General features: G+C 38.0%; 1 protein-coding gene across 8 annotated transcripts in view; it reads right to left on the bottom strand.

Moving 5' to 3' along the window:
* RAPGEF6 (Rap guanine nucleotide exchange factor 6) overlaps positions 1 to 21,694 on the bottom strand; it is a 133,773-nt gene that overhangs the window by 15,542 nt on the left and 96,537 nt on the right. For 4 of the 8 annotated variants that reach the window (XM_052816462.1, XM_052816457.1, XM_052816458.1 and 1 more), the window contains 12 exons: positions 20,153 to 20,396; positions 19,664 to 19,821; positions 18,586 to 18,600; positions 15,854 to 16,094; positions 14,342 to 14,725; positions 12,060 to 12,271; positions 11,038 to 11,161; positions 8,883 to 8,906; positions 5,983 to 6,203; positions 3,377 to 3,568; positions 1,768 to 1,902; positions 253 to 366 (listed from right to left, as the gene is read on the bottom strand). In XM_052816462.1, coding sequence (XP_052672422.1) covers positions 253 to 366; positions 1,768 to 1,902; positions 3,377 to 3,568; positions 5,983 to 6,203; positions 8,883 to 8,906; positions 11,038 to 11,161; positions 12,060 to 12,271; positions 14,342 to 14,725; positions 15,854 to 16,094; positions 18,586 to 18,600; positions 19,664 to 19,821; positions 20,153 to 20,396 — 2,064 coding nt within the window. The remainder of the gene's footprint in view (positions 1 to 252; positions 367 to 1,767; positions 1,903 to 3,376; positions 3,569 to 5,982; positions 6,204 to 8,882; positions 8,907 to 11,037; positions 11,162 to 12,059; positions 12,272 to 14,341; positions 14,726 to 15,853; positions 16,095 to 18,585; positions 18,601 to 19,663; positions 19,822 to 20,152; positions 20,397 to 21,694) is intronic. The other 4 variants (XM_052816464.1, XM_052816459.1, XM_052816460.1 and 1 more) reach the window with 3 other exon arrangements.

Below are 21,694 nucleotides of genomic sequence, written 5' to 3'. Positions count from 1 at the left end.
CTTTCTCCTTTTGGTTTTCACCCCCTTCTGAGGCTTCAATGTGCTCCGCTCCCCTTTTTGCAGTAAAAGCTGTTCTTTCCCTGGAGAAGCTTCTTTCCCTAAGTCTTCTAAACCGGGGTCCCTTCATTTTCCTGTGCTCACGCTCAGCTTCTGCCTTTTCACTCTCATCCTCTCTTTCTCTTTTTTCACTTACGACAGAACTGTCTCTTGCTTTGCAAATCATCCAAATTTTCTTTTGTAAATAAGCCCCACCTATTCCATAGCTGCGTTGTCCACTGTTCTTGTTGCTGGTTTCACTGGCGAGTGATGAGGAAGAGCCAGAGAGATTCATCTGACTGCAGTTATCCGACCTTTGGATGTTACCAACTACAATAAAATACATACAGGCAGATCTTGATAAGTGATGAGATAAATAACAGCAAAAATAACATTCTGATTTTAAAACCTTTTTTCTTCAATACTATTTGCATATCACTTGGGTATAGCTCAAAAGAAAATGAAATCTAAGATTAAGTGGAATGTGTTCATACCTAACATTATGTCTTTCTACTGTCTGTGAAGCACCTAATTTTAGTTCAATGAGCTGTTAGCACTAGACATACAACAGGGTATGGATCACCTCAATCAAATTAGATCAGTGCTAAAAATATGCTGAGAGCAAGTTGAATTAATTAAATAATCCCAGAGAAACAAAGTATTATTTTCAAAGAACCAGATGAAAGTTAACAAAAATAACACGTTTATAAGCAATGCTCAAAAATCTCAGTGGAGCTAGGTTTGGCAACCCAAGTAATTAAGCTTCTTATACATATGCTGTGTTTAATTAAAGTAAGTGGCATTCTCCTAAAGGAAACAGTATCTTGTGAAGGTAGAAGTGGATGGACCAGCATGATCTCCCACTGAGAAGGGTGAGAAGATGCAGTAAGTCACCATGCCATGCCATGCTAATCCAGTGGCTTTGGGCTGTCAAGTGAGTCAAAAGCAGCACAGAAGGGAGGGAGAAATGCCTTACACCGTTTGACACTGACCACACTGGCTGACTACAAAGTGGTGTTAAAAGATTTCAAATGAATTCCCATCCAAGGTTGACTAATGATGAAGTGATGCAGGTCTTTTAAGACGAAGACATCAAAAAATAAAGGGATTCTCAGGGCATCAGGATAGACAGGGATGTATACAAAGCCCTGTGCACAAGAACAAAAAATATGAATAGCGACTCGAGGATTTAGATGGATGCACTACTTTTGCAGCTACCACAACCATCTGTTCTGAAGAACTACAACAGCATTTTATCTCCAGCTCCATCTAATCACCTGATATTCCAGCTACCTTAGGCAAAAACATAAGATGTCTCAACAGTTTCTGTCCAACACTGTCGTCTTCAAGAAATCCCCAGGTTTGCAAATCCCATTCATGTAGGTGGCCACCTAAGTCTGAACTGATATGCTGGCAGGCGTCAGCACTTAGGATCTATTGGGAATGCTGTCAGAAGCACTTAAGCAATTTTTAAGAAAACAGTTGTTCCCCTTTTTAAATAGTAGGTGACTTTTAAGGTCAAAACATATAAATACATTGAAAAGCTATGCCTATTCATAGAAAGATCCAATTCCATTCCTGACATGAATATTCCAAGCTACTACTTCCCTTACATGTAATTACCAACAGATATTCCTGCCACTGCCCACCCTGGTTTTAGTGCAACACAGGCGTGAGTTCCCGAGATGGATGCTGACATGAGCACTGTGAACGTTCATGCAGCACACGTACCTTTGCGTGGAGAGCCCTGAGGAGAAGCAGGTGGGCTGGAGTGCAGAGAAGATGCCATGGACATAGTGTCATCTGTTTGTTTCTTACTACTTACTTCCTCAGACAAGCTTAATGACTTCTGTGGGGAACCTGTACCTATGAAAACAACGGAATCATTTACTGCATATTCTTCTTCTTTCAAGTTAGTGATACCTGTTTAAACTACAAATCAGCACCGTGTTGAACAATCACCGGAGTATTCAGCAAAGAGAGGAGCAGATGCTCAGATGACTTCTGCATGTGGAGTCAGTCTCCATTTCAAATTTAGATCAGATCAGCAGCAGCCACTGCTAGCACTGGGTGCTCATCTGAAGTGTGTTGAAACACCCCGGTCATAACCAGAACCATTGCAACAGATACACTAGTCGTGGTTTTTGCAAAGGACTATAAACTGTGTAACATGTAAAGCTTAGAGGAAACCCTTGCCTATGACACCATTGGGACAGTGTTAAAAACAATTTGTGTCATAGCCAACAAGTCAGTTCAAGATTTTCACAATCAGGAGTTCTGGAATCAGCAGTCATGGGCACTATACACAACTTAGCAAGTTTAGCAAAACCAGTGCACCACTGTACTTGAACTGATGCTGTGGTATTTCTTGTTCGCTACTAGACCACCTTGCAGAGGACACAGTGCTGAGGAGTTCATTTAAGTTCTCAATAGCTTGTTAGATCAACACTGAACACTTAACACACGGGAATGAAGAAACACCTCTCAGCAAAGCTTCTGGAACATATCAAGTTGCACAGGTTTTTAAGAGGAGACATGAAATAAATACTAACTAGAAAACTTTATATGCTGCAATATATTGTTTTTAGAAGCTATTTTAATGGATATTGATGCTCGATGTATCATAGAATCATTTCGTATCATTTACCGACTGCAACTAACTTTATTTAATAACCCACAATTGTAGCTTTCAAATGATACAAGTTACGTAAATAGGTCAAGAGCATTTTAATACATAATATTGCTTTGCAACTAGCAAATTTAGAGACAAAAAAAAATTGATGCTTACTAGGAGCAACTAATAACATATGTTGCTCCATTTGACAATAACGTTGTTATAATGGTGCTCCAGACGTTAAAATACTGAATGTCTGTGATTTGTTTCAATGATTTCACCTAAATACATTATACTTCATTTTGTCAGGGAAAGAAACAAGCAATGTTGTTCTACTCTGTTTGTGCAAGATCTCTTCAGAACACAGAAATACACAGTAAAAGACTTAACACAGGACATCTGACCTGTTCAAGAGAGAAATACTAAGATCACTTCAGTTACAACATGTTCTTTAGTTCAAGAGAAAAAAGAAAGTGACAAAACAAAAGCATATTTGGAGACAGCACCTTATCATTACCTGTTGTAAGAAAAGTTAAAGACTGTGCAAATGACTAAGTAAATGGCACGCTCTCTTAAAACACAGTAATATGCTTCAGCTATTTTGAAGTGAATGAAGTAAATGAAGCACAGTGGTATCTCAAATAATCCACCCAGCTACAAACAGCTCCACCCTCTTATCTACTGCATTTATAAAACACTCCAGACAGGTGAACTGAAGATACTCACTGAATGTGACATGATCCTTTGTCAGTCCCTTTTTCCTACTGGGGTATAAATTCACAGTTGGAACCTGAAGAACTTGACTCATCCTGTTTTGTTGATGCTGATGGGCTTTAGTGGTTTGGCCAATTGATCTCATGGGTACTGGAGACATTTCTGAGGATTTCGCTCCTCTTCTCTCACTTAAATTCTTTGTCACTGTTACAGAAAAACTGTATATAAATATCTTGCACTTTGAATTGCAAGATTATTACAATTGTTCTGAGTACAACCATCCAGACAAAGCAACCATGGCATGAAGCAGACAAAACGTATCTGAAACCATTTCTATTCCAAACACACCTGTCTCATTATACTGAGGAGGCCGTTACATGAAATGGCATTAAAAAACCTGAACTCTTTAAAGTGTCATACAGGTACTTTATCAAAAGACAAAAAATGTGATTTATTTCCACAATTAAAGTCTGTATTTTAGATGCTTGTACATAAGGTGCAAAATATAACAGCATCTCCTTCAAAATTACGTAATGCCACCGAAGGGAGAAGGAACGGTTGTTTTGCAATTGGCATCAAAGCTTTCACTAGGTGGCACAATTGATTTGCAACACAGAGCCCCGATTCAGTTTCTACTTTAATCACACAGCAATTAATAAACTCTGAAGTTAAGGCCATCCGACTTCTCCTTAAATTCCCCTGGAAAAGTCTGGATTGCAGCGTTGCTGCTGCTCATTCCTTCTGCAAGCAAGGCCAGGAGAATCTTACTACTGAGATAAGAGACTGGGGAGCTGTAGCTCCTACTTCTCTGGATATGTGCAAAAAAACCCAAATCTGCGCAAAACCAATCTGCAAAACCATGTACCAGGCTCCCTGATTCAAAGCTACTTGGTCAAAATTTAAATGTGGGGAAACGCACCAAGTGCAGAGGAACCGCCCCGGGAGCAGTTCAGTGCTCCCACTCCACCGGAACAAAAACCAGGAGAGGGCTGGCAGTTCCCCCGTGCTCCACATCGCTTCCCATCCCTTCTGCTAGCTCTCAAACTATGAGTATAATCTCAAGCAGATCAATTACCTGTGTTTTGGGGGTTTGGGGTGTTTTTTTCTAGTTTTTAAAAATAGGTACTTTAATAATATGCCACTCTACTATATTTTTATTTGTATATCCACTTAACCTTCATTTTATTTTTGTGAGGTTTAAGAAAAAAAGGACTTGATTTGCTTAACTACGTGGAGTAAAACGGTCAGTATATATTCCCTACTTTTACTTCCAAATATCTACGGTTAGCACTGCGCAAACAAGATTTTATATGATTTAAAACAATTGAAAAACAATGTCGTAACATTTCTGTTTGTCTCCAGGGCTTAGTATGGCCACCTGTTATGTTTGCACATAGATCATCTATCAAGAGTTCATCCTGACATGCTTTAATTTATTGTTTTGGTGGGGGAGTAAAGCATAAAACCCACAATGGTGTTACCTCTAAGCAGAAGCTTTCTGTGCTATTATGTATCTGGCTGAACACAGCACAAGAAGAACACCTCCATTAACAGCGTACGATGCCGTAGTTCAGAGCTACCTGTGATTTCTGGTGACCTCAGGCACAAGGCCAGTGTGAACACACAGAATTGAACATTTTTAAAAAGGGAGTCAAGTATGGCCATTTCCAGGATTCCTACATGTTAAATGTTAAAAAAGGTAATGTTAAAAAAAAATTGCATAGGAAGGCACCTTAGGAAATAACAAGGATTTGCATTCTTAATACTGAATAATGGAAAGGACTTAAAATTTTACCTTCAAGATGCCATCTCCTAGTCATGCTTTTAACTTAACCTCGTCAGAGACAAAACGGTATTTGAGGACAAAAAAAGTCTTAAAATGCTGCATTTGGACAACAGACAAGCATGAAACATTTTGATTAGCAAGGTTGCTACTCTTCCGTTTTGGAACAAACCTACCTTTCAAACGAGTGAAAATTTCTAAGGATCGAAATAAAATGCAATTACCATTTCTCATTTTTAAATAAGAATTTACTGAACTGTGTAAGACAGCAGGTCAGATAACAGTTTCTTTAGTTAGACAGTTGCACAGGAGTTCAAATTATGGAAACTGTCCTGCTGTAGCCCTCAATTTTTGACCATCAAGCCATGTCAATTCCATCAGTCAATATTGACCTAGCTTCTCCTTCTCAACAATCTTCCTTTATTCTAAGCTGTAATCCATTGCAGTTTCTATATTGATTTTGTCTCTCTTCATTTTCTTGCTGTTCATAAGGCAAATGTTACTTTTATCCTTCCTAATTCTGTACAAGGACAGCAGGGCAAGAATAGAGCTAATGTACTATTGAATTTCCTTCCAGACTGATGAAAAGACACACAGTTTAAGAACTAAAGGTCAAAGCAGAAAACATCGCTGAAGTTTTCTGAGCTCAACCAAGATCCGAAGATAAATGCTGGCTTGCTGAAACTGTTAGTACGTGAATTGACAAACAAGCACTTACTAGAGTATTTTTTCTTGAAGGGAGAAGAGAAAGGTCTTAAGTGAGTATTTCTAGGGAAGGAACAAGATTTTTATAAATTTCATAGATCGTGACACCTTTCTAGATCACTGTACTTACGAGTGCTATATGCGGGCTCACACTGAAGTGACAATATTTGGATCTTTTCTTCGTCTGTCTCTACATTCAGGTTGGACAAGTACTGCTTCACCTTCCTTGCCATCTGGGCATCCTCGTACAGCTTCTTGGCATTCAGAAGCGAGCTGCGTCGGGCACGTTTTTTGTGAGCACCTCCCTGTACATCCAGCATGTTCGAGTTTGTGCTGCCCTGGCTCAGAGATCTATAAAAGAAGAGAGCCAAGCAGTAAATTTTTAGTTCTCAACAGCAATGAGGAGCTACAGTAGCACACGCCAAAGCAGATTAATACCAATAATCTTCAGTTAGGGCTAGTGCATGCTGATGCAAATGAGTTAAAAAGATGAACAGCATTAAAACAACACTTGTCTTAAAATATTCTGGTAAATTGATAGCAGCAATTTGAGTCTAGAGGAGGATTGCATACAAAAGTGTGGAGCTAGCAAGAATGAAGCACAATGCTGCGTAAAGTACCCAGTTAGCTCTGCTAATGAATCGCAGTCTTGTTCTGCAAAACCCACGCTATTTCAACTGCAGATTGTAAGAGTGGACAAACTTGATAACTTTGTTGGTTTAAGGCATTTGGTACCCACTCTTTGCATCAGGCTTACAACAGAAACTTCTTGCAATTCAGCTGAGTACAGAAGTGAGTGACTATCGTAATCCTCTTAGAAAACTGAGCTTCTGACAATGTTTCAAGCAGAGGAAAAATTATGTTAAATATGCAAAGTACATTACATTACGCACTTAACTTCTTTCTCCAATTAAGTAAAAACATTCACAGAAGAGCAGCTCATTAAAAAAAACTTATCCCAACAGAGGTCAGGAAGGCAGTGATAACATACATGTGCCCAGACTTGCATCTATGAAAGACGACGCTCCTCAATGCTCCTAATTTTGACCTGCCAATTCTATCAGCAACTGAAGCAAAACCAAATAATCCCCAAATTGTTAACGTACATCAGATACTCTCCCTGACAGTCACTCCTATTCACGCCAAATCACTGCCCAAACAACTGATCTTGGTATAGGTCAAATACACACATCGCTTCTGTTTCAACTGTCAAAAGTCCTATGGCCACACCAGTCCTAATGCATTTTTAAATAAATGGAGATCACAGTATATGTTACACATAAATTTTAATGGAAAGTGTCAATAAAGTCGTATAAAGTTGTTTATTTGTGGGGTTTTTTTAAACATTCAGAAGAATAACTTTATTTTAAAAGGCTAAATTATTTGTAAAGATGTTTATCAAGATCTTGGGTGCCTTTACAGAATCACAAGTGGCAGAATAAACAAATCTCCAGCACAGAAGAGACATAATGGCTAAAAGTGTCAGAATGAAACCTATTGTTTGAGGAAGTCTTAAGCAAATCAAGCACACTGAGCTTAAAAAATAAGAAATGGTGGGAAAAAGCTGACTACAATATTTTCAATGGTGTTAAATAAATCAATCTAAGAGAAAATATAAGCTTAAAAACTGGCAGAAATTTATTGCTTAAGTAAATAAAAAAGTAATGCTATTATAGGCAAAGAGCAGCAAAAGGCATGATGGACTGTTCACAGCTACTCAAACCAACGGGGCACTCCTATGGATAAGAACAAAGCTAATACCTATTATAACATGAAACAGGAAACTACATTACGTTTATTTTTAATGATATAAATATTTTATTGCTTACATACATACTGCTTTTCTTTTAACTCTGGACTTGACTTTTTAAGGCAATTTAATTCAATTTCCTTTAAAAATTATTTTTCCTTATTCACTTGTGTGCACGGTAATCCCAAGGGTGTGAAAATTAGGGTGGTTTCAGCTGGGTCCTAGGTATTTCTCCCCGTGAGCTGCACCGTGAGCAGCTGATTATTGACCACCTAACGCTGCCCGCCGAGCTCTCCTGCACCAAGGGCATCCTCACGTTGCTGACTTCGCGTCAGAGACCGGTATCCAAACCTGCTCTCCCCACTTTGCCTCGCACAAGTCCTGGCACTGTCCCCATCACTGTTGGCGGGGGTAAATCCGTTTTTGCATGAAGAGCCTGGATACTCTTTGCTGACAAATCGTGTTGCCACACCAGGCTTCCTCTGCGACTTGCAAAGCGATTGCAGGGAGGGCAAAGCATTTCTGCTTCCACCCTCTATGCAAAATGTCAACATACTAATATAGAGCTGGCTTTAAACCAGATGCCCACGGTATGAAAAGAAGTGGAGTTTCAAAGTGCCAAGGCACATAGGCTCACAGATAACAGTTCATGGGCAAAAATACACATAAGAACACATAAAACATGGCTACAATGTCATCTTAAAATCACTGCCATGTGTCAGGAATTTCACTAGCCAACCTTAGTACTCTCATTTGTAGTCACTTCATTATTCAGTCCTTGCACAATCAAGACTTCCAGTGAAATCAATGAGGATTCTGGTGTATGACATGAGACACATTTTAAATATGTGCTAAAAATAAACACCTTGAAGCCTGAACTCAAACTTCAGGGAGGAAATTACTATATCATTATCACAATTCAAAGTATCCTTGTAGCTTAAAATACAGAATGGCTTAAACTTTTCTGTTACATGTTAAAAAGCAAGTTATTTATTTCCCAAAATAGTTTGCCTTCCAATATAACTGCACAGCAGGGTTTTTTTAATGCATAAAGCCAAAACTCAAAACAACTTATCTAGTACACAAAAGCAACTCAGAATTTTTACAGCTGCAGTACAATGTTGACTGTAACCCCTTAGTCCTGTTTTCCAAAAAATATGTATTGCAGGGTTAATAAAATGCATGCTGTATTTCAGATGCATGCACTAACGAGGAGGATGCAGTATGTTAAGAATTGCATAATCTTTATTTATCTTAGTTGCATTCATCTCTACACTTACCCCAAACTTCTCCACCTCTTCTTCCTGTAAGCAAGAGCCATATACATTGAAGCATGTATTTGAACAGAAAAGCACAGGAAAAAAATAAAACAGTTGAGAGTCAGGAAGAAAGATGTAGACAGGAAAGAACAGAAAAGAAAAAATTTCTATACAGCAAAATTCTTCTCAAACAATAACACAATGTTTAATGGAATGCAACGGCAGGACTTGCTCAAATACTTTAACGTGGAAGAACATCTATCAGTTTTTTTGTTTAAGTTTAACCTATGAATTTAAAAACCAAACTCGCATTAAATTTTCTTGTTAAGTATTTCCCAGAAGTCAAATTCAATTTTGATGGAGTGAGCGAAAACTGTTTAACTTATTCATATTGCAGAAAGTGCGATTAAATTAATTTATTCTTTGCATTAGGACTGCAGTAAGTGTATGAGAAATCATCATCAGTATTCAAGTTTATGATGTTGTTTTCTCCTTGATTGCTTGCTGGAAAACAAGCTAGTTGCCAAATACACACTGAAAAACTAGATGCACTAGATGCCCTATATTAATCGGTAATGAACTTGCTAGCAAGTCTCATGTTACCACTAACATCTTTTCTTGTTCTTTTTTAATCTTCAAAAGCATTTATTGGTGCTTCATAACACAAACTGATAGATCAAACACCAGAGGCAATGAAAATGAATATAAATGATGTGAAAACATGGAATTATTTTCTTTTAATCTTTGGCACTATCTCTAATATTAGATGCCTAAGCATTTTATGTCAGTGTGCATAATTTAAATTACGGTCATTAAAATGTGCTCTGTAATTCTGAAAAACATACTAAAGGTAACTATTTACTATTAACTTCATTTAATGATTAGACTTCATTAGGTCTTTGAATGTGCATGGGGCATCAGGGAAATTTATTTATAGACTGATTTCATCTGTGAATGCCAAAGTTTCCGAAAAGCAATCATAACTTACAGTATGTAGCTTTATAACTTTATTAAAATTTTGCTAATTCAAATCCAATAGTATGAAGGTGAATCTCCACTTTGAAATGAATCCATCTTTAAACAACATTAACAAGGGATCTGTTATTTTTGTCTCAAACCTCAACTGGACTAATTTTAAACAAAATACTTATGTTTCCTGATAGTCAGCCTTGAAAACAAAAAACAGACAGGATTCATGATCCTTTGTGAATCATGACCATTGCAAGGCCACAGGGAACCAAATCTCTACGCTCTTACATACGCTTCGTATTCAGCACAGGACATCATCTTGTCACCAACTCCCCACCCGAACTGCATCCTGAGGGGTTTTTGTCTGCCCCGTTAGTCTGAGAGGCAAACTAACAGTGCAAGGAAAGGACAAGACCCGTCTTCTCGGCAGGGATCTACAGGCATCAGCACCCTGCACGGACACAATGGAGTTGCTGCTGCTTTTAGTTCAATCAGTGGGAAGCAAAACAGATGCAGGAAAATATTTAGTTCCACTAAATATAATCTGGAGCTAATCAGCACCAGATTAGATGTCGTGGTGTTTTTATTCTACAGTTTGTCAACACAGAGCCTGACGGATATTGTGCATCAGAAAAAAAAAAAAAAACCAAAAAACAAACCCAAAACAAAAAAACAACCAAGGAAAAAATAAAACAAGAAAACACCCTACACCTGCTTACAGCCTGAACATACCAATCATTATGTAGGTGGAGCAAGCTGTGCTTAGAACAAATAAAAAATATTTTGTTTGGTTTTAATAGGTTATCAGTGTGGTTTTGTTTTGAAGCAACATTTCAGATTTATACATGGGTGATTTAGGTGCTTTTTATCTCTCTATCATATATAGATAATATTATATGCCTCCTAATATTGTCTCTCTCAAAACTCTACTGACACTAGCATTTTATTTAGCAAATACATGAATCATTAAAATTAGAACCTATTCTTCTTTGCTTTTTAAAGACAACAAATTGGTTTAGTAGTCATTAAAAGCAGGTCTTGGAAGCATCAATTGTATTGCCATAGTTTGATGAAGATTGCGGTTCTGATGGTAAATGTCAATGGTAAAGTTACGCAATGAAATATTAACATACTGATGCACACACAAACCCAGATCCCTACCCACTCTGAGACACCTTCAATCCTACTGCCTTTCTAAATTGCACACCTTTGTCTGAACATTACAGCCGGATCCATGTTTGCTGAGGTCATCCTGACAACTTGGCGAATTTCTTTGGCGATCATTCTGAGTTTCTCAAAATTTACCAGGCCATCCACTTTAGAATCATTTCCTGCATAATTGAAACACACAGACATGTAAAAAAGAGAGTAAGAAATACTTTTTTAATGGGCAACGTGCTTCTAAGTCCCCCACATTACCCTTCTTCCCTCCCTGCCCCTCCATCGACAAAACTGCTTTAATCAAAATAGCAAGAAAACAGGAAACTGGCAAAACAGAAATGACAATCAGGCTCACTCAGACTACCTAGCATTGCTCTTGTCAATCTATTTCTAAAGTAACAAGTATTAGTAGGGAGAAAAAGGAGTAAGTGAACTATGCCCAAATTCATTGGCATAGATGTTAAAATACTATAAACACAGAATCGACATCAACAGCGTTCACATTCTGAAATAAGTTCAAATAGTTCTGAAACTTCACAACCAAGAAGCGGGCATATTTGGAAATGCTTAACCTTAAACAATTGTGAACAAAACTTTGTGTAAAAAAAATGGGGAAAAATGGAAATGTTTAAACAAAAACCCTTGAAAATGCTGAAAGCAAGAGTAGGAGGTGTTGTATCATCGTAGCTGTCTGAAAGCCACAACATGGAATGAAAACGTAGGAACATCTCTGCAACAAGTTTGGTAAGAGAAATATATTTGAAATACTGTAACTACCAGTTAGCACACTCACCTACTCTTCCATCCTAAACCTTAAGACAGCTGACTAAGATTAAGCATTGCTTTTAAAATATTAAAAACATGCATTTAATTTTTAATTTTTGTCTAAGATCAGTCCCTTGCATTATGCATTCCGAGTTCTATTTTATGTTACTCCTATAAAGGATGCATCAAAAGCATCCTACTGGTGGCAGCTTCTTTTAGACACTGGTTGAGTCACGGAGCACTGAAGAAAGGGCTAAAGCATATTCAATGCTTAGTTTATTATTTCTCTATGTTTGACATTACCTTCATGTAGAAATGTGATATCCTTCTTGACAACAGGAAAAAGTGGAATAATTGGAGGCTGCATACTCTGGCTGCTAAGGATGTTGCGGTATTTTGCCATGTTTCGAGACGGATCAAATAGATCTTGAAGGTCTCTGAGGTGCTTTTCATACTTGCTTGGTAACTTTTCCCAGGTGCCTCTGAGACGTGCTACAGGTGCTAGATTTAACCCACTGTAAGGCAGATATGTTTCATTATTAGCTGTTAGAGGAATCATTACCTTTCATAAGGAAGTAAAGGGTTGGTTTTTTTGTTTTAAGGATTAAAAATAGCTTTCACAAGGTTAACTGTAAAGCTGGGTGAACGCCAGGCTGCAAGTTCATCACAATAAACCTCTGCTGTTCACTCCTGTGAGCAAGCGAAAAAGAGAACTGTAAAAAGCATGACTGTTTCCTATTCACAAGGTACGAATTTCAAGTTAGCCTGCCAAAACAATCTCTCTGTCCTCACAGTACTGATGCCCATTTAATTTAAAAACCACTTCTCTCCTGTAAAAATGTATACCACAATAAGGACAAAAAGGGTGAAAAATTAATGAGGTGAACACACAGCTACAGGAGCAAGTGAGAACAGTGCACACCTTATCCCAAGCAAAAGTGGCAAGACTTAAGAGGAGTATGTTTGGAGCATTTGTAAACAAGAACCAACAGACTGAGAATTAGAAGCAGGAGACATGCTAAAACTTGTTATCGTGCCCTCAGTCTCATTAAGTAAAAATGTATCCAGAATTATCTGGATGCAATAAAAAAAAAATTAAAAAATTAAATATATCCATCCTCCCTATCATAATTTGCCACCAACTTTGCTCAAGAAATTTTGCAATGACTGCGAAGTCCTTGTAGCTGCAGAACTGGAAAGTGATTTTCTCCGGCATTCAGTAGTAAACCCAGAATCATACAATTACTGAATTTGCTATTCTAAGAGGATTTTTTTTCTCATTTTGAAAACTTCAGAAACTCATTTTGTATTTGTTTTATTTTTTTATACAGATTTCTCTACATGCTATTGTTAAACCACAAACAAAGCCTTCTCTCACGTGAAAAATCAAACATATGCCACCACACAGCTCCTCTTTTACATGCTACATTAGGATGGTTATCTTCCTATTTCATGAACCATATGGCATCGTATTGACATGCAATGCAAGGCAAGGCAAGAAAGAGAACCCCTGTGCCATATGCTAACAAAAACATATTCCTCTAGAAATAAGGGTAAAACAAAAACCAATTTATTTGCTTTTTTTCTGACCAAAGACCACTTCAGTCATGGCCTGATTAGACTGAACTGAGAAGCAGGAAGAGTCATTTCTCCACCTACAACAAACATGAGAAATTATGGAGCAGAATATAGGAATTAGATTCAGTATCTACATGTGTATTCACCATGTAATGAGTAGCCACAGCCCCAGTGATTGCCCTGTACCCTTTAAGGAAATTCGTGAATTCTTTAATGTATGACTAAACAGAAGCCAATACCATTTGATAAACTGGCTAGACATGGAAGAGAATATTTAAAAATAGTATTTTCAAAGATAGTGCTGGTGCTGGGATACAGCATGGATCCAGATCTTTGTCTGATGAATCACAGTGCCTTTTTTTTTCTTGAAGTAAAACCTGGGTATAAGATAATTGCAAATAAAGGAAATGCTGAACTCATGCTGTTAAAGTAGCAGCATCTAGGATAAGTCAGAAGAGAAAGTCTAAATGTGCAAATGAAGAGGAAAAAAAAAAAAGAGAAGCAAGCAGATGACAGGAAAGAATGAAAAGGAAAACTGAACTAAAACAAGACTGATTTGAGGAAGTCCTTACAATGAAAGGAAGAAATAAAGTAATCTCATCATCACACATATGACTCAGTGCACACTGAAAAAGTAACAATGACTGAAAAAAGAAGGGAAATTGGGTGCCAGAATCACAGAAAATGACAGCAATGTTCAGGCAGGCTTCTGAAGTTCATCAATCAAACAGTGCTTTTGTCCAAATCCTCTCTTTCCCTGCTAGGTAACAGTTAAAGAAGAGACAGTCACATCAACCACCGCAATAAGACTGAACCTCTGAGGCTGAGCAAGCGACAATACATCCCTTTGTACAGTCTGGTTTTTTAAAAGCTTGGTAATTCCCTTAAAACCACCCAGCACCATTGGTAATCTGTTCAGCATATACCTATTTCTTTTCCTTCCATTTAGATTAACAGAATTGCCTTTGACAGCACAAATCAGATATGACAAATGGGAAGTGTTTTACCTTATAACTGCGAACATGGAATTGAAGTTCTTGCATTCTCGACAGTGGAGGGCAATTTTAATGAAATGCTTAATAATCTTCATTCTTTTGAGTTGGTTGGGCTCTGCTAAAATTTCCATGGCAACCCAGAATGTCTCTTGATTTATGACATCCTCAAACTGTTTCAGGTGAGCATTTCCTGTTTTGGAGTCCAGCTTATAAAGGTCATCGATGTATTCTGTAGGCTCAATATTGCGAAATAATTCAAAGTCTCTCATGGAAAGTTGAGTGGCGACCTCAATGGTGCTCAGCTGTAGGAGGGAAATTTGGCTTTCTCTCAGTAGCTCTTGAGCATCCTCATCTGAGCATAAGGTCTCTGTCTCCATATTGTTTTTTAGATAATACCTAAAGAATAAGTGAGTTACAATAAAGCATTAGAGATGCTCTTCAGAGGGTTTGTGACCACAAAGACACTGAACTATACCAATCAACGTGGACTTTACTGACGCTGCAGGGGTGCTTACATGAGAGTATTTCCGTGTTGCTGTTGACAACCCAGTGCAAGAGGCAAAGACAGAGGCAAGAAGGGTCAGCATAACCTAGTACTTTAGCTAGTATAAAATGCCATCATTACTGAAGTAAAAAAAACATTTCAAAAGCTGTTTTAATCTACCTCTTTGCTAATATTTCCTATACTGTACTCTGTAATATGCTGTAGCTTTCACCTTCAGAAAAAGGTCAGTTACTTTTCCATTTGTAAATTCAGCAGTGAAATAACATTTTAAATAGACATTAGTCCTGAGAAATCTCTTGTTAATGTATTTCTCCATTTCTTACACAAATTTAGTGTGGTTCCTTACATAAATTTAGTGTGGCATATTAATATTTACATGAAGCACACACGTTTTCATTTCCTGAATACTACCTGGAAAATTCATTTCCATGGTCCCAAGCAGATGACTTTGAGATATACAAAAGTTTATTCCTCATAAATTCCCTCTGTTGCCTAGCAAAGACAACTAAAGAATTTTTTACTTAATAAACTTTCTTCTGGTATGGATCAGGTCATCAGATAAAACTGAAGCACTTTACATTTCAGAAACATTCATAACAGTTTACATAAAACTGGAAGAATTTATCTCAGGTTAGTATCAGTTCATTGCAACATGACATCACTAAGTAATTAATTGTATGTTTTAATCCTGAAGTACATGTGGAAAGTGTCAGAACAAATATAACTTTTTAAGTGTAAACTACTATATACGTTATCCTGATCTGCTAAATCTAGTTGTCATCAAGCAAGCTTGCTGCAGATTTGGGGAAGGGTTTTTTGGGTGCAGAAAAGGAAGATGAAACAAGGAACAAAAGAGGAGAGGAAAGTGTAAGTTACTGACATTTACTTGCTTATTCTTCTAACAGACACCCGTTTATTTTAATTAAAACATCCCTTCATGATGTTTCTTTTGGATGTTTCAATCCTAAAAGGCACAGGCAAATAAATCCAAACTGAAATCACAACAAGGGCGCATTTACCGTCCATTGAGTTGAATCCTGTCGGCCAATTTGGAGAACTGATCTGGGAGTCTCCGTTGCTTGATGACTCCCTCGGGGCTGACAGACACTTCGCAGAGGGAGTAGGTCTCCGGGGCTCCAGTCAAGTTGAATTCGTGGACAGCGTGACTCACAACCTCTTTTGCTGTAGTGTCTTTGCTGATGATAATGTAACAACTCTGCTGATCTGCTTTGAAAACTCTTATTACTTGATCCGGAATATCTAAAATAACAGAGTAACACCTTTAATGTGTGAAGTTACTTTTCCCTTGAAAAGACACGAGGTCATTTACTGTCTCATTTGATAGCCAGAAAACAAAAAAACAGCTAGCAAGAAAAAGCAGACATGCTGGACTTGACAAATATTCATTAATATATTCAGCTGTTTCCTTCAACTTTGAGAGGAAAAAAGAGGACGCTTCTCCTCTCTGCATTTCCACACTCAATTACTTTATCGTCCCATAACCACAATCAAAGTACAAGACATCCAGATATATTACTAAGCTGTACACTGTCCTTCTCAGTGTGTCTCAAAAACTTTGGCAGCATCGTTCCTTCTTTGGCTCTTTTGTCTTTGCGAGAGCCAGAATCGACACGCGTGCCCAGGCACTCTTCCCAGAGGTGGGAAGCCATCGAGCCCGCGTCGATGGGCTGCGGGCAGGAGGACGCGAAGAGGAAAGGAGATTTGGTAGCTCCCATAACTAGCTGCAAACTTCTATACTCCCCCTCTCACCCTGAAGGAACTAAGCTGCTGCCAGCAGTTAATTCTTTGGCTAGTGTACTTATTTATAGCACATTTTATGTATTATAAATGCACTGGAGAACAGCTTTATCTGAGGCAGCCTACAGCAGGAAATAAATATCTAAAGAAACACACGTTTAATCTACAGCTTGATGACTGGAAATAATTTGCGCCATTAGTTATTACAGAAGGCTTGATTTTCAAAATAAAACTGATTGGAAAAAAAAAAAAAAAAAAGTCAAGAGTCAGAGTGCACACTAATTTGAAACTCCAGGAAGCACAGTTTATCCCCTCCCTAAACTCTGAAGACTAAAACTTCACAAGTTTTCTGCAGACCTAAGAAGGTGGGAGGCTCTCTCTGAGCCCTCAGCCACGTCTTCAGAGCCTGCAGCTATTCAAAAACCACGTTGGAGGCAGATGTGCCATTAACTCCTGCATCAGAGACTCCCCACGAGAGAAGTGAAGGGCTGTTATTACAGCAGCAGCCTCCAAAACAGCCCTTCGCTTCTCTCACTGTTATTTGACCAGCCTTTAATAACCTCAGCGATAAAGTGCCAAATCCACGGATTGAGGTATGTGACCTGCCACCCGAGGGGAGCCCCCGGATCGCCCGGCAGGGCAGCGAGTGCCATGGGGAGGTAACGACCAGGATTCCCTCTGTCCGAGGGGAATCGGCACTTTGCCAGGCGAATCGTCCTGCCGGGCTGTGCATCAAGATCGTTCCAGCATCAGCTCTCTGAGCACCGAGAGCACATCACCTACACATTAATTCCTCTCTGTCAAAATCCACTGCTTAAGGAAGAAATTAAGACCTCTCTTAATGGGGCAGTGACCTTGGGGTTACTTTTTTCTTGTATCAGGACTTAATGGGTGTTACGGGGGCAAGTAGCAGGAATTTCAGGGCAAAAAGTAAGCAGGTAATTTATGAGCCAGCATCAAAAGTTTCCAGCCATTGGAAAAAAGAAACATCAGCTGTAAATAAATTGGAAGACGGGAGGAAACAGGGTGTTAGAAAAAAAAAAAATCTGATTGAAAACTAAATCGACTAACAGTTTCATTACTATGACTATCACATTACCAGAATAGTCTCATTAGTAGTTGGGGACTAGTTGAATTTGAAAAGCTCCATGTATACATGAATGGGGACAATAACATAAAAAATAAATATTATGCACTTATTTCAGAGTGGAAGTGGTGAAAATGACACACTGAATAATTTGGGAAATGCCTGCACTCATAAAAATCATAATAAATCAAGAGAAAATGTAAACATCTATACCTTGGTATCAATATACCTAAAAATCAGAACACACTCAAGGTATCAAACCAAAAACTGTAATATAATTGGGGGGGGGGGGGGGGGGGGGCGCAGAGAAAAGAAAAAAGAATCATCATGCAGCCAAAACTTCACCATGCAACCACAACTTGGTGTAACTTGTGACGGGTGAGGGAAACTTGTATTACAAGCACATGTCTGTCTTCATGGTCTTTGCTTCTAAGCAGGTAAACATTAATAAAAATTATTTTCTTATGCATTATTCATCTTGTGTTGACAATACAAACCAGGTTTCAAGTTTGCATGCACATAATTTTAGTTATACAGAGTCCAAGAGAAGAACAAACTAAATCTCAAACTACATTATCATCTAAAACTTCCATTTCTATAAAAGGGATGTAAGCAACTTCATTCCTTTAAAGCAAGGTCACAAAGAAGCAAAGTAACCTGCCAAAGGTGATTCAGCGTGTCGGTGGTAGAAATGGGAACAAAACACAGGTCTTGGCCTCAGCACAGCACTGTGCCCATAAAGAGAACCTACGGATTTGTTTTATTTCAGGGAAGATTACAGGGCACAGGACTATCTAATGCCCTAACAATAACAACTATGTCAATGCAACATATGACAGTGTTAAGTTTAACAGGCAAGCCATGCAATATTAAGGTCTACAGGATGCTATACATCAGGATACTTACAGTAAAACCCAACAGCTGCGGGTGGGAAAAAAAGAAAAAAACTGTGTCAACACCAAATCAAGATTTAGATGTTTACAAAACTTATCAAGTGTATGTAGTACACTGTCAGAAATATTTTGGTTTTCTCTGCCATTCAAAAATGACAGCATATTTGTTACTGTAAATTTAAAGTAAAGGTAAGAAGGACTAGTTATCAACATTTCATATTATGCAGTAACTTGTACAGTATTAAATGAAGATTCTTAGAGAACATGTGTGTAGGTCTCATGCAGACAGCAAGAACCTGGATTTGCAGCAAAAAGGAAACTTATTTGCTATGGATATTTATGCACTTGATAGGATATATCTGTGTACATCCCTTTTAAAGGGGAAATCTGCGAGTTTACATAAACATAAGTCATAGGCACAAGGCACTTACCGAATACATAATTATGCACAGAACTTACACTTGAAATAGGGAAACAAGATTCTGACTTGACATGTTTACAGGCAGCTGCATATAACAACAAATGCCTCCTGCAGCCACCCATAAACTGTATTCCTACAGTAATAGCAATGAAAGCATGCACTACACATCTCAAAACATTTTTCAGTTTTTCAGACCTACAGCTGAATATACGTAATGTTTGTAAAACATTAAAATCACTATGTTGGTACCATGGCAGTCCTATTCCATCCACAATACTGCTTGAAATATATATATTCAAAGATGGTGGATGGACAAGTCAAATAACCAGGAGTACTGGTATTGGGAAGAGATGACAAAAGAGAAAGGTGCAGACAAAGATAATCTGCTCCCACCAGAGTTCTGGTAAAATCCAGCAAATCAAAGACTCTCAGAGGTGGCAAAATACATTTCTTTGTAAAAACAAGCTAAAGTGTCACATTACAAAAAAGCAGACAAGAGAGGTTCAGGCAGTTTGGCTTTTCAGCAAATCTCCAGTTTGGACCTGTTAGGGCCACAAGATAAACAGGTAACCGCACTCGGCCTGTTTGATGCTGGTAAAAGACGTAATTTTCCCCCTGAAGCAGCTGTCCTGTAATCATCCTGTAAATCAAGCGAATGCTGCTGTTTTACCTGAAGGATTAGAGAAATCCAGAATGCTGGTTGTAGGCTGCAACAGGTCAGGGCTACTGGATGAGAGCGTTCCCGGAATAGGCATGATGGCCAGGCTGTGTCTGCACTGCCGAGTCCCAACAATGCTGTCGTCCTGCGACTGGCTCACACTACCATCACTGCAAAACAATTTTGTTTCAATTATGTGCATTAAGCTCCTTATATTCATCTTGGGATGAATGAAACTAAGAAAAATAATGGCACTCAGATGTTTTAATTACACGTTGTAGACAGGCTTTCAAAACAAGGACAGAGGAAAAGCATATTTGGAAATGTTTACTGGGAGAAAAAAGGTATTTTGGTCTTGTTCTGCATTTATGGGTCAGATTTGCTGCATTTTTTTTAAAAAAACATAAGCAACATGGACATAATGACTGAAGATATTAAGCAACTAAAATATCACAACTTAATAAGGCACAACTACTTTTTGACCAGAAGAGTCTGACAAACCTAAACAGTTTTGGAGGCAAGATGCTGAATCGGGTCTTGTCTAAAATTTTCCTGATTCTGTTTCTCCCACCAGAAACAGTGTTTGCTTTCATCTTCTTGTTTCCTTTTTCACGGGGAAACATCTGTTCCACATCTCCAGGCATATCTGGGATGGAATAACGGTTGTTTTTCTTTTCTGCAATTTTTGGAATATGTGGAATTCCATTCTTCTCTTGTCCTATCCTGCAGAGCAGCTCCTTAAACACTGTAACAGAAGATACAATCATTGTAATTTACTTTTGCATGCTTAAAACTTCAGAGTGAATTCTTCTTTCCCTTCAAACCTTTTGCTTCCCACATCCCTGCAGAAAAAGTGAACCAAAGAGTTACAAACCAGGCAACACATTGCATTTTAATTTTGATTATAAGGATGTGGGTCTTTTTGCATTTAAGTTTTGCTTTTGATTACCTCGGCAGAAAAAGTAACCCCTAAATGTTCAATAAAAACGATCAAACATTCTGCACAGCAGAGTTCTCACTACTTTTGAAATTAGCACATATCACAGCAAATTTAATAGATCTAGTCTACTGTTACCGGATAGGTAACAAGGAAACATTGCGTTCACAGCAATCACCTCTATGTATTTACTGACTTTTTTGTCTGCATCTTTTGGATGCATCTAATGGAATGCAGGTGCTTCCTCAAGAATAACTGCAAGACAGACTGATATTTTCCAAAACTGCCTTTGCTTGCTTTTAGTAATACTACTGAACAGAAGCTGCATCAAACTTCCTATGGCATTTATCAAACTAAGCCAGTCCACCAACACTGACACTCCCAAAGATATAATTCCATGGAAAAGATAGTGGGCTTTGTGTTTCTTCCCACATATAAAAAGTGAAAACAAATTGTTCAAATTGCTTTATCAATACAAATTATTTTTTTAAAGATCTTTTAAAATCTTTTTAAATCACCCAAGTCAGAAATTCAGTATTTTCTGTCAAAAATATGGCAATACTGGCAGAATGCAGAATTGTACAGAACAAATTACTCAGACTGTCCCGATGAGCAACCAGGTCTTTCTGTACAGAAAGTCCCAGTCAATTTGCGTATTTCTATTATGTAATGAAATTTAAGTCTACAAGCCTTCACAGTATAGATTCAAATATAAGAACAGGAATTGCTCATTGTCAGCACTAGGCACTTAGCACTCAATTAAAAAGACAGGATAAAAAGAGTGTTGAAAAAAGCTTCAAGACATGAATTCATTAAAATTTATCAGAGAAATCACCTTGAAATTATATCAGCTAGCAGGAAGAGAAGAGATTAGAATCCACCTGTAAACCTATGTTGCTTACATTTATAATAGAAACGAAAAATCTATCACTGTCTCAGTTACAGTTATGCTTTATTTTATGTCATTTCACATTAGTGTGGACCACCGGTTACCATGGCTGTTTTATGCTTTTTTGAAACTCTGCTAATAAGCAACTGCTAGGATCTTGAAACTTCTTACCTTCACAGTGATAAACAGAAAATAATAATTTAAAGGAAAATCAATA

This window comes from Harpia harpyja, chromosome 20 (assembly GCF_026419915.1).
Source record: "Harpia harpyja isolate bHarHar1 chromosome 20, bHarHar1 primary haplotype, whole genome shotgun sequence".
Classification (NCBI taxonomy): domain Eukaryota; kingdom Metazoa; phylum Chordata; class Aves; order Accipitriformes; family Accipitridae; genus Harpia; species Harpia harpyja.
The sequence above is the reverse complement of the archived record's forward strand: the minus strand, read 5'-3'. Positions and strand labels throughout refer to the sequence as shown.